The sequence below is a fragment of the Chiloscyllium punctatum genome, chromosome 11 (assembly GCF_047496795.1).
Source record: "Chiloscyllium punctatum isolate Juve2018m chromosome 11, sChiPun1.3, whole genome shotgun sequence".
NCBI classification, from domain to species: domain Eukaryota; kingdom Metazoa; phylum Chordata; class Chondrichthyes; order Orectolobiformes; family Hemiscylliidae; genus Chiloscyllium; species Chiloscyllium punctatum.
Window position 1 is genome coordinate 90710876 of NC_092749.1, and position 12411 is coordinate 90723286.

Below are 12411 nucleotides of genomic sequence, written 5' to 3' on the forward strand. Positions count from 1 at the left end.
CCATTGTGCCCATCCCCTGCAGTTTCCTTCCCCATCCTACGCATCCTAAATCTTGCCGAATAGCATCATTAATTGCCTTTCACCCAGCTATAATCCTTGCCCTGCGGTATGTATCTATCCCTTTTCATCGCTAAAGTAAACTTAATCAAACGGTGATCACTATCACCAAAGCGCTCACCCAACTTCAAATCTAATATCTGGCCAGGTTCATTACCCAGTACCAAATCCAATGTGGCCTCGCCTCTTGTGGGCCTATCTACAAACTGTGTCAGGAAACCCTCCTGCACACAATAGACAAAAATTGACTCATCTGAGGTATTCGAAATCTGGCATTTCCTGTCAATATTTGGAAAGTTAAAGACCCCCATAACAACTACCCTATTACTCTCACTCTTATCAAGAATTATCTTTGCAATCCTTTCCTCTACATCTCTGGAATTATTCGGAGGCCTATAGAAAACTCCCAACAGGGTGACCTCTTCTTTCCTGTTTCTAACCTCAGCCCTTACTACCTCAGTAGGCAAGTCCTCATCAAACCTCCTTTTTGCCACCATAATGCTGTCCTAGACTAACAATGCCATACCTCCTCCTCTTTTACCACCTTCTCTAAACTGTGGAACCTGTAACAACCAGTCCTGTCCCTGCCCTATCCGTGTCTCCGAAATGGCCACAACATTGACGTTCCAGGTACCAAGCCATGCTGCAAGTTCACCCACCTTATTCCGAATGCTGCTGGTGTCGAAGTAGACATACTTCAAACACCTTCCTATCTGCTGGTACACTCCTGCGACCTTGAAATCTTATTCACGAGTTCACTACTCTCAATCTCCTGTATTGGAGTTAAAATTCAGGTTCCCATCCTCCTGCTGAATTAGTTTAAATCCTCCCAAAGAGCATTAGCAATACATCCCCCCACTCCCCCCAAAAGAAATTGGAACTCCTCTGGTTTAGGTGTAGACCATCCTGTTTGTAGAGGTCCCACCTACCCCAGAATGAGCTCCAATTATCCAGGTATCTGAAGCCCTCCCTCCTGCACCATCCCTGTAGCCACGTGTTCAATTGTTCTCCCTCCCTCTATTCCTCACCTCACTAGCACATGACATGGGTAACAAACCAGAGATAACAACTTCGTTTGTTTGAGCTCTAAGCTTCCACCCTAGCTCCTTGACTCACCACCCATTTTCCTACCTATGTCATTGGTGCTTATGTGGACTCTGACTTGGGGCTGCCCCCTCTCCCCCTTAAGGATCCTGAAAACACGATCCGAGACATCACTGGAGGCAACACACCAACCACGAGTCTCTCTCATTCCCAATGAAACGCCTTCCAAATCATCCTGACTCTTAAACAGATTGCCATTCCTTCAGTTATTAGGTCAAGATATTGAAGACCCCTCCCTAACAGCATTTTAGGTGTTGGATTAGGTTTGCTCGCTGAGCTGAAAGGTTCATTTTCAGACTTTGCATTACCTTACTAGGTAACATCTTCAGTGGACCTCACATGAAGCAATGCTGAAAATTCCTGCTTTCTATTTATGTTTGGATTTCTTTGGGTTGGAGATGTCATGTCCAGTGATGTCACTTCCTGTTCCTTTTCTCATGGAGTCTAACTCTATGTGTTTGTTGATAAATCTGTCAACAAACACAAGTTAGACCCCATCTACCACCCCCTGAGAAAAGAGGAAGTGACTTCATCACAGGAAACGACATCACCACCCCAAAGAAACCCAAACATATAAATAGAAAGCAGGAATGTTCAGCATTGCTTTGCATGAGGTCCACTGAAGACGTTACCTAGTAAGGTAACAAAACGTCAGGAAATGAACCTTTCAGCTCAGCGAGCAAACTACATCCAAACCCACAACCTGAGCTACAAATCTCAAAACTCGCATTTTAGGTGTACCTATACATGGACTACAGCAATTCAAGACTTCTCACCAGCATCATCTCAAGTGCAATTAGAGCTGGGCAAATAAGTGTTTACCATGCTAGTGCACCAACATCCCATGAATAAATATTTAAAGACTACACTTACAACCAATGAAATACTTTTCAAAAGTGTTTTAAAACATCCTGAAGTGATGAAATACACTAAATAATTTTCAAGTTCTTTCATCTTGTAAATTCTCCAATCTCAAACTTTAAAATCTCTGTGTTTACCAGACTTTAATATTTTCACAACAACTTCCGTTTAAAGCCAAAAGAGCAATTTAATGACAGCTGCCTTTACTCACCTCACTCTATATTTACTAAGTAAAGTTTATTATGATATACAATCTATTAAGAGGAATCTGAAAAGTCTTACAGCCCTGTCTTACTGTACAAGAGGAGACTGTAGTAATAAGTAATTTCACTTTCCATTTTAAAGGAGAAGCCAAAAATGCAGTTGCGATATCCCAGAAAATACAACTTCAAGAAATTTTATTATTTGCTTATCTGAAACTCTTTTTTTGTTCAAATTAAAAACAGGCTAATAGACATTCACAGCACAGAGGATGCCTTCCAATTGCAAGTCAGCAAAGATCTGACTACACTAATCCCATTTTCAGCTCTTGGCCCATAGTTCTGCAGACTATGGCAATGCAAATGAATATCTAAAGACTGCCTATGTGTTGGGAGAGTTTCCAAATCAATCTTTCTTCCAGGCAGTGAATTCCAAACTCCTGCTACCTTCTGGGTGATAAAATTTCTCAACTTTGGTCTTACCCTTTTGCCTCTTACTTTTAAAACTATACCATATTGTTACTGACCCTTTCACAGTGGAAAAAGTGCCTTCCTATCCACCCTATCTATGCCACTCAGTCTTCTAGAATTTTATAAGATTCCCCCTCAACCTTCCCTTGTCTAAGGAAAGCATAACATATCCAATCTTTTGTCACAGCTCAGACCGACCAGCCCAAAAAGCATTCTGGCAAATCTCCTCTGCACCCCCTTTTGTATAATCAATCACTTTCCTTCATATAATACGGTGACCAGAACTGTACACAGTACTCCAGCTGTGGCCTAATTAACATTTTACTGCATTATCTTCCAACTCCTGTATTTTATACCCCTCAACTAATAAAGACAAGTATTAAATATGCCTTCTTAACTACCTACTTGTTTGGCTACCTACACAGATCTGTGCATATATACACCAAGGACCCTTTGATCTTCAGTACTTTTCAGGGTCCTACCATTCATAGTATATGCCTTGCTCTTCCTAACTCTGGCTAAGGAAACAAGGTTAAATTCCATTTGCCACTGCTCTGTCCACCTGATCAGTCCATTGATATCTCAATGCAGTTTATACTTTTCCATCTAACTATATACCAGTCTACCAAATTTCATGACATCCACAAACTTTTCAATCATACCCTCTACATTTATGTCCAAATCACTCATATGAACCACAAATAGCAAGGACATCAGCACAGTGTCTGCAAAACCCCACTGGAAACAGACTTCCATTCACAAAAGCATCTCTCCACCATTACCCTTTGCTTTATGCATCTCAGCCAATTTTGGATCCAAAGCACCACTTTGCTTTGGATCCCATGTCCTTAACTTTCTCAACCAGTCTGTCATGACAGTCCTTATTAAAAGTCTGGCTATGGTCCATGTAGACCACAACTTCAACACTTGTCTCCTCAAAACATTCAATCAGTTTTGTCAAACATGACATTCCCTTAAAAAAACCAAGCCAACTATCCCCAACTCTTACATGTCTCTCTACGTGCAGATATACTCTATCCCCCAGAATTCTTTCTAATAACTCCCCATCACTAAGGTTAGGTTTACTAACCTGCAATTTCCTCCCTTTTGTAATAATGGGACTTCAGCAGTCCTCCAGTACCTCATCTGTGGCAACAGAATATTTGAAAGTTACTGCCAGGGCCCCGAATACATCCTTTCTTGCATCAATGAGGCCTGGGGATTTCTCCACTTTTAAGATGCTAAACCCTTTAGCACCTCCTCTCTGTCTCCAGTAATTTATTCTAATATTTTTACAATTCCCCACTCTGATATCTATACATGGGTCATCCTTTCGACAGTGAAGACTGACACAAATTATTCACTGAGGTCTGTCCCCATGTCTTCCAAATCAACACACAATTTACCTCTGTGGTCTCGCATGGACCATACTCCTTCCCTAATTACACTCGATTTTTATGTAATTTTTAAAAATCTTCTGTGTTTTCTTTTATTCTGCCCACTAATGTTTTCTTATGCACTCTCCTAGCTTTCCTAATTTCCCGTTTAAGTTTTATTTTTCACTTTTTATACACCGCTAGGGATTTTGTCATATTGAGCACTTGGTATCTGCACAAGCTTCTCTTTTTCCTGAATCCTAGCTAATCTCTGGACAGCTAGGGTTCTTCGATTTTGGTCATTTGCCCTGTACTCTTGCTATTTCCTTGAATGTCTCTTGCTACTCTGACACAGGTTTATCTGCAAGTAATGGCTCCTAGTTCACTTGGGCCAAATTGCATCTTATCTTTGTAAAATTAGAAATATTATTCCCAGCTCATCCTTTCTTTTTCCATAACTATCCTAAATCTAACTTCCCACTATCACCAAAATACCTCCCTATAAACATACATTCCACTTGTCAGGCCACTTTTCCCAATATTACCTTTGTTGAACTTTCTATTAAAAGTTCTCTGAGACACAGTTTAAGAATTTTGCTCCCTCTTTACCTCACAAACTAAAACCATCCCAGTTAGGGCGGCACGGTGGCACAGTGGTTAGCACTGCTGCCTCACAGCGCCAGAGACCTGGGTTCAATTCCCGACTCAGACGACTGACTGTGTGGAGTTTGCACATTCTCCCCGTGTCTGCGTGGGTTTCCTCCGGGTGCTCCGGTTTCCTCCCACAGTCCAAAGATGTGCAGGGTCAGGTGAATTGGCCACGCTAAATTGCCCGTAGTGTTAGGTAAGGGGTAAATGTAGGGGTATGGTTGGGTTGCGCTTCGGCGGGGCGGTGTGGACTTGTTGGGCCGAAGGGCCTGTTTCCACACTGTAAGTAATCTAATGTCTGGATGTTAAAATCCCCAACTATTATTCTTACATTTCTCCAAAATTTGATTACACATTTGATCCTCTATGGATCCCATATTGTTGGGGGTCTATAATATACCCCAACAAGAGTCTACTTTCATGTACCGCATTTGATGATCCTTCCAAAATATCATCCCTCCTCACTGCCATAATTGAGTCCTTGATCAACTTTATGACCCCCTAATATTCTAGTATCCTCCAATCTTGTCTGAATATCATATAAACCAAGAATATTGAGCTACCAATCCTCTCCATCTTCAGGCAAGCCTCTATCAAGCCTACAATATCATACTCTATGCGTCCTGTTTGTATCCACAGCTGATATATATCATTCCTCAGGCTCCTTGTATTCAAATATATTCCATTCAGTCTTGCTAAACTCACTTCTTTTTAATCTAGCCTTTGTTTCCTCTGACTTTCAGATTCACCCATCTCAGCTTCACTCCCCTCTGAAATACTTGACAGGATCTCATCCCCCTGCTAATCTCATTTCAATCCACCCCAAGAAAGTTTTCTTACATTAAACATTGTACCTAAAATATGCACACTTAGATAGCATCATTCACAACTTCAGTACAATCCAAAGAACTTTATAGCCATCAAAATACTTATTGAAGTATGAACACTGTTGAAATGTAGGGAGAATGCAATAGTAAATTGCCAATATAGCAAGGTCCTATTAACAGCAAGAAGATTGTGAACAGATCATTTGTTTAAGCGATTATAGTTACAGGATGGAGAAGAAGTCGCACACCTAAGCCCTCTGCTGTTCTGGAACCTTTCAACATGACCTCCAAGGGAAGGTGGGCCTTAGAGATCTATCTGGAAGACACATCCAATCACCTTCTAGTATAAGGAGCAATCATCATAATCCACCACTACCAAATGAGGTCTTACCATGAAACAGTGCTTGGGGAGGCATGACATCAGGAATGAGGTCTGCCTCAGACAAGAGACTAGGAGTAGCTGAATGAGATAGTGGGGTCCCAGGAGCTGAAAAATCCAGTGAGGGGGATGGAGAGGGGCTAGTAAGTGGAGTCCGATCTGAAGAGCTCAGGGAGGAAAAGTCGATTACTTCCCCTTTTTCCAGGATCAATTCTGACCTACGAGTTCGGCTGCAGAACTTTACTGGGGTTGATGACGTGCTCCTGTCAATGAATGTAGCAGCTTCCTTTTGAGCACGCCGAATGTCCTTAGCCTCCTGAGTCCGGGATCGTTTCTCTTTTAATTCCATAGCTGTTTCTACAGGGTTCCGACTCACTCGTTTTCGAAGTCCTTCCACTGTAATAATTGGATCCAAAGGAGGCTTGACAGCTGAAAAGTGAAGAAAATCAACACACTTGATAAAATATTTTATTTAGTTCATGGTGGCAACTCATCTCCTCTGCCATTGAAATGAATAAAAACCAAAACGTGTCACTGACGAATCTCGGTGCATTGCAGGATTGCACAAATAGTAAAACAGTCTTAAATACAACACACAAGTAGTATCAAAAGGGTACAAGTAGTAAAACAGCACTCAATTAGAAATTGCTAAATTTGATAATTCTGCTGGATGGAATCTGATGCAGAATATCAGTAAAATACTTTTAAAACCAAGCTCATAAATGTGTAAGTCAAATTAAGTACACAAAAAAGGTGCATGGTATGGAAAAGCACTAGGTACACTAAGGAAAATAAAAGCTGCTGTCGATCAGCTCTCAGGAGAACGGAAAAGAAGACTGTCAACAATTCTGGAAATAATAGAACTTCTTAAAATTAGTCTTGTGAAGTGAACTATTAAAGTCTATATTTGCTCACTGGGACAGGTAAAAGCTTATTAGATATGATAGAAATATTAAATAAGCACTTTGTATTGATTTTCATGCAAAGGTCATGCTTGAATGTTAGAATTTAAAGATTATATTAACAAAACAAGAAATATTAATGTGTTAGATCGAACAATGTGCCTGAAAACAAACAAAGCAGCCAGAATTATTGCATTGCAGGATCACAGGTATTATGAAGCAGTGCAAAGTTGCCTTAAAATATATTCAATTACTGCACTGAACACTATATTGATTTAAAAGAACTTATTAGTATATAATCCCAGAACAGCCTACCCTTTGCTTAAAACATTTCCTTGAGGTATTTAATTGCGTTAGTGATCACAAACTGCTAAACAGCCAAAACTCCTCCTGTTGAGTAAGGATTGATCTGCTGAATCAAGAGAAAGTGAAACATAACAGCTGAGTATCCAGTTTCATCTACAAGCAGCTGACTTCTGCTGGGAAAAAAAGACTGTGCATAATGACTTTGAGCAGTAGCTACCTAATCCACCTGCAAACTTGGTTTTTGGTCAAAATTTTGCGGTAACTTCAATTACACACAATTTCCATTTATGTTTTCAATCACGTGAACAGAACATTTACTGAAGTGCTGGTGGGAGGGCCTGGGGTCACAGAGACATCTTGCACAAAACAACAAAAAGGAGTTGAGTTCAGTGAAACTACCAAAGGCAAAAGATTATAAAGTGGAATGACCATTACAGGCAAAAAAAAATTGTAAAAGATTGCTGTGACAACAAGGGAAGTAGAATTCACTGTCTAACACAAGCATGGATGTCAAAGGAAAACACACTAACCAAGAATAAGATTTGGAAAGGGACAAGACTGACTAATAAAATGAGAGTAAAAAATATTTTGCACAAGAGTAACAAATTAAAATCAGAAAGTGAAAGTAGACAAATAAAAGGGAGAACAACAGAAGTATAGTTGAATAGCACAGAATGTTGGAAGGTAATAAGTTACAACAAAAGAATAGCAGAGAGAAAAGGGACAGATGAGCTGGCAGATAATAGAAGAAAACAAGAGGCAAAATCAAACAGAAAGCATGACAGTGAAATACATGGGAAGTAACACAAAAATGGGGGTAATAACAAAAGTAGAGTAAGAAAAAAAGATTAGCAAAAAAGAGATAGAAACACAAAGAGAAGGAAATATAGCAACCCCCAAAGAAAATGAAAATGAGAGAGTCAGATATTTTTATCAACACCATAACCACAAGAATTGAGCAAGCTTCCCATCAAAATCTCAGAAAAATGATAAATGCAATGAATGTGTTTGGTCTAAATAGAATGCAAAATCCCAATCCAATTCTATCCCAAAAAGCAAGTGAATCGCTAAACAGAATTAGGAAAAGGACCCAAACATATGAGTACAAAAATAAAATCAGAACTTTAAACATGGATTCGTGCACAGGATTTGCCTACAATAAAAATTTGACAAACAATAATGTATTAAGGCAGGGAGAAAAATCCACTCAGCTCCCCAGACTTCCTTAAGCCAGCTTCGAGGCAAGAGCTTACACTCTGTCCTACAACTTAAGCCACATAGATGATGGCAGCTCCTACTTGATTTGTCATTACCAGAAAAATCACATTGAAAATTATAAATAATTAGCAAGTTTGAAAATAACACTTTGGGAAAGATCCCAAGAAAACTAAAAACAAACCTGCTAATATATAACAAAGTTCAACGTTATGGACAGATCTGTTATGAGGAATGCAGAGTAAATGAATGTACCACTGTTGTTTTACAAATGAACACAACCAAAAGAAGCCATTTAGATGAAGAATTATTGCACAAAGTCCTCCCTTGGCAACTGGGCAAAAGTAGTTTTGCCAGATAGTCACAAAGCAATCCCAAAACAACATCACATGACATACAAAGGGCTAACTAATTACTATGAAGTGCCCAATGTTTGTTTATTAAAAAAAACACATTGTGCCCCACATCAAGAGTTTTACTGATTAGAAAAAACACCCAAGGGTTTAAAAGACACAAGTAAAATAGGGACCTTTCTGTCCTGTTCGAACCAATTTTGCAACAGTCATCCAGAAATAAATAGGGCAAAGAAAGTTACCCCAATTTCAGACATGTCAAACAGACCGCTGGGCTCTAGATTACAATTCAAATATTTTCAGAACATACTTTTGGTTGGCTCCCAAACAGTTGTCTAAGGGCTGATACTTTTCAATGATTTTTTATTCTTTGTTTTGGTGCTAAAATATAATTTCAAAAAAAAAGAGAAGAAACCTTATCAGAACTAAACCCACGTTTAATTCACCAAGTCCTGAAGCTTAACAATCAGAACACAATATCCCCAGTTCAACACTAGCTGCTTTATAAAGAACTATATGCAAGTTCATCAGGTTATTATTCACTTTATTGTCTACAACGTGGCTAGCAAGTACTTCCATACACCTGATGTGTCTATCAACCAGTCATCAAAATATTAGATACATCATGATTCCTCCTCCCTTCAAAATTCATGCCAATACAAACATCTTGCATCTAATCATACCAGCTCACCTCTTGCCTTCAATGTTGTGCTCGATGGCCTCTCTCCTTCTGGCCTCATGACAGGAGGCTTGTTATGGACCAGTTTCCACCAGCCTGGTTCGCCAAACTGCTGAGCACCCGATCGGAAATACATGGGGCTTCCCACAGAGAGGCAGCCTGCCACAGTGCTCCACCAGGTTGAAGTCTTTTTCCTAAAACACGATAAGTACAAATATGACTAAAGTGAAAGAGAGAAAGAGTTGCATTTATGTTGCCCCTTTCATGATATTCCAAACCTCTTTACAATCAATTAAACACTTTCTTGAAGCATAGGCATTATCCTAATGTAAGAAATACAAGAGTCAATTTGTATACAGCAAGTTCCCAATAACAGCAGTATGATAATGTTCAGATCATCTGTTGTAATGACAGCAATTATAAATATTGGCCAGAACATTTGGTAAGAAATAGTCTGGTCCTTTAAAATAGTGCCACATGATTTTCAGCACTTACCTGAGAAGGCAGACATACCTTTAATTTAGTGTCTCATCAGAAAGATGGCAATGCCCAAAATAATGCACTAAAAGTCTCAACATAAATGATGTACTTTGGATTGGGGTTTCAAACTAAAATCTTCTGATTCAGTCAAGAATGCTACCGCTCAACCCAGGGCTGACACTGTGACTTGTAGTTAATGTTACTATCCAAAGATATTTTGGCATGCTGGAATTATTACTATATCTTTACATTCTTCAATTACTATGCATATACACTCTACTAAAATGTTATGACCATATTTTACTTCTCTTTTTAAACACCCAAATTTTACCTATTTTCTAAAGTTTGTGCTGTTTTCTGCAATCTTTTTTTAAGTAGAAAGCCATAGCCATCCAGGTAGTGAACGTTACAAAGACAGCCACCATTCTATAACTGTGAAATGGGAGGATATGTACATTCAGAGATTTTCTTTGTCAAAGTTGGACGAATCATTGTACGTGACAACAATAATTAAACCCGAATAAATATCTGGTCCCTAAACATAGGAAAGTTAATATTTCTCATCAGCACAATCTTGATCATCTCAAAAAACCAAATCACATTCAGGTGTATGCATCTAGGTATGATAGAAAGATGAAGTGATTCCCAAATACAAATGTGGTCTCCTCTAAATTGGACAAATGAAACACAGACGAGGTGACCAATTTGCGAAACACCTACAGTCCATAAGAAACGACCCCGACCTGCTACTCTCAGGCCTGCAGCAGTGCTCCGCTTGGAGCTCAACAGAAGCTGAAGGAACAATACATCATGTTCACCTAGATAATTTATAGCCTTCATGGACTCAACTTGGAGTTTAACAATTTCAGAATGTGAACACCCTCCTCAAAAGGTAACCTTTGTTACCTACTCCCACACCCAGGTCCTGTTTTGTACAGGTTGCTCCCAGCCAAGTCAACCCATTTTCAACTATTCAAGCTTCTTGTTAGCACCATACTCACCATTATCTCCCTCTTGGCTTACCATCAGCAATCCCCTTTGTTTGCCTCTCCTTTCTGCTGTCTTGGCACTGTCTCCATGCCACCCCTTCAAGAAATATAACCCTTTTCCGGCTGCCTTCAGTTCTGACGTAAGCCTGTTTTTCAGTCTACAAATGCTGTCAGACCTACTGAGTTTTAACTTTCCGTCTTAACTTCAGAGTTTCAGCAATTGCAGTTCTGTGTTTTATATTAGAGAAATTAATTTCCTTATAACAATACAGGAGACTGCATTTTGAATAGAAATTCATACAGTCATCAGCCTTGGTCAATTCTCTACATTTCCAAACATTTTATGAATCAGTTTTCATTTACATCCTTTAGTTTCTTCCTTCCAAATGAAACATAGTACATTTATCTATAAAACATTTCAGCTGCTATTGGATGGATGTTAATGAATGTGATGAATTTCAATTATACTATCAGGTCACTAACTGACAATATATCTGCCTCAATGTCCAATTTCTTATCTGGATCTCAATTCCATTTTGTCTAAGCTCGTCTGTTTTCTCATCCCTATCTGCTTTCACTGACTCTGATTGGAGTGCCTTCAAGAGGCCCCTATTCCACTGCTTCCTCTTTGCATGACTAAGAGTCTCCAATTCCCATACTTCCTCTCTATGGCTTGCATCTATTTACAATTTGCAAAACAAAAAACCACGTCTAATCACAATTTAGGTTTAAATCCTCTGTGGTTCGCCAGGTGGGGAGATATAGACATAACAGGATAGGTGAATGAAGACAGGGGAAGGAGGAAGGCTCAGGAATAGAGCAGGGGTGCAGAAATACATCAGGGATCAGGCAATGAGCAGGAGGATTGTGAAATGAATGAGAAGTAAAAGAGAATACAAAGGGCAAGACAGCGATTTCAAAACAATAATAATAACTGGAAGGTGGTGCTGGGTGGGCAAAGAAATAGGGGGAAAGAAAAGAGTTAGGGAGGCAAAGTCCATATGCTCCAAATTTCCACAGTCAGATAGTGAAGGAGGTGGCACAAAACATGAGTGAGTATGGATGGAGGAAGGTAACAGTAGGTTGGACACCATAGGAAAAAAAATGCATGATAGTATGGTGTGTAATAGTAGAGCAAGAGGCTGAGTAGCGGACAAGGCAGACATACAGATGGAAAGGGATAGATGCAATATCAGTAGACTATGACTCAAAGGAGTAAGGTACGAAATATTTCACACACTGGCCATTGCTCCTTCAATCCAAACCACAAACAGAATTAAGAGTTTAAACCTATAGAGGAGTAATTGATGCTGTGCTTAGACATTCATGGGAGATTTAGAAAAAAAAATCACAAGATTTTCTAACAATTAACAAGATTATTATGGTTCCTGAAGGGAAATGCATTACCTTTCTTCCTGATGTTGAACAGAACATGCTTACAAACATAACTTTTACTGTAATTTGCAATAATCATTTCTAACAACATCTACGACATCATCCTCTCTTTTAAACATTTAATTCTCAGTCATGCCGAGCTGAGAAGTATGGTACAAAACTTATATAA

At 39.3% G+C, this 12411-nt stretch overlaps 1 protein-coding gene across 2 annotated transcripts in view; it reads right to left on the bottom strand.

The window, feature by feature from the left end:
* Window positions 1-12411, bottom strand: part of kat14 (lysine acetyltransferase 14) — a 47820-nt gene that overhangs the window by 17639 nt on the left and 17770 nt on the right. For both annotated transcript variants that reach the window (XM_072581228.1, XM_072581229.1), the window contains 2 exons: window positions 9391-9572; window positions 5936-6352 (listed from right to left, as the gene is read on the bottom strand). In XM_072581228.1, coding sequence (XP_072437329.1) covers window positions 5936-6352; window positions 9391-9572 — 599 coding nt within the window. The remainder of the gene's footprint in view (window positions 1-5935; window positions 6353-9390; window positions 9573-12411) is intronic.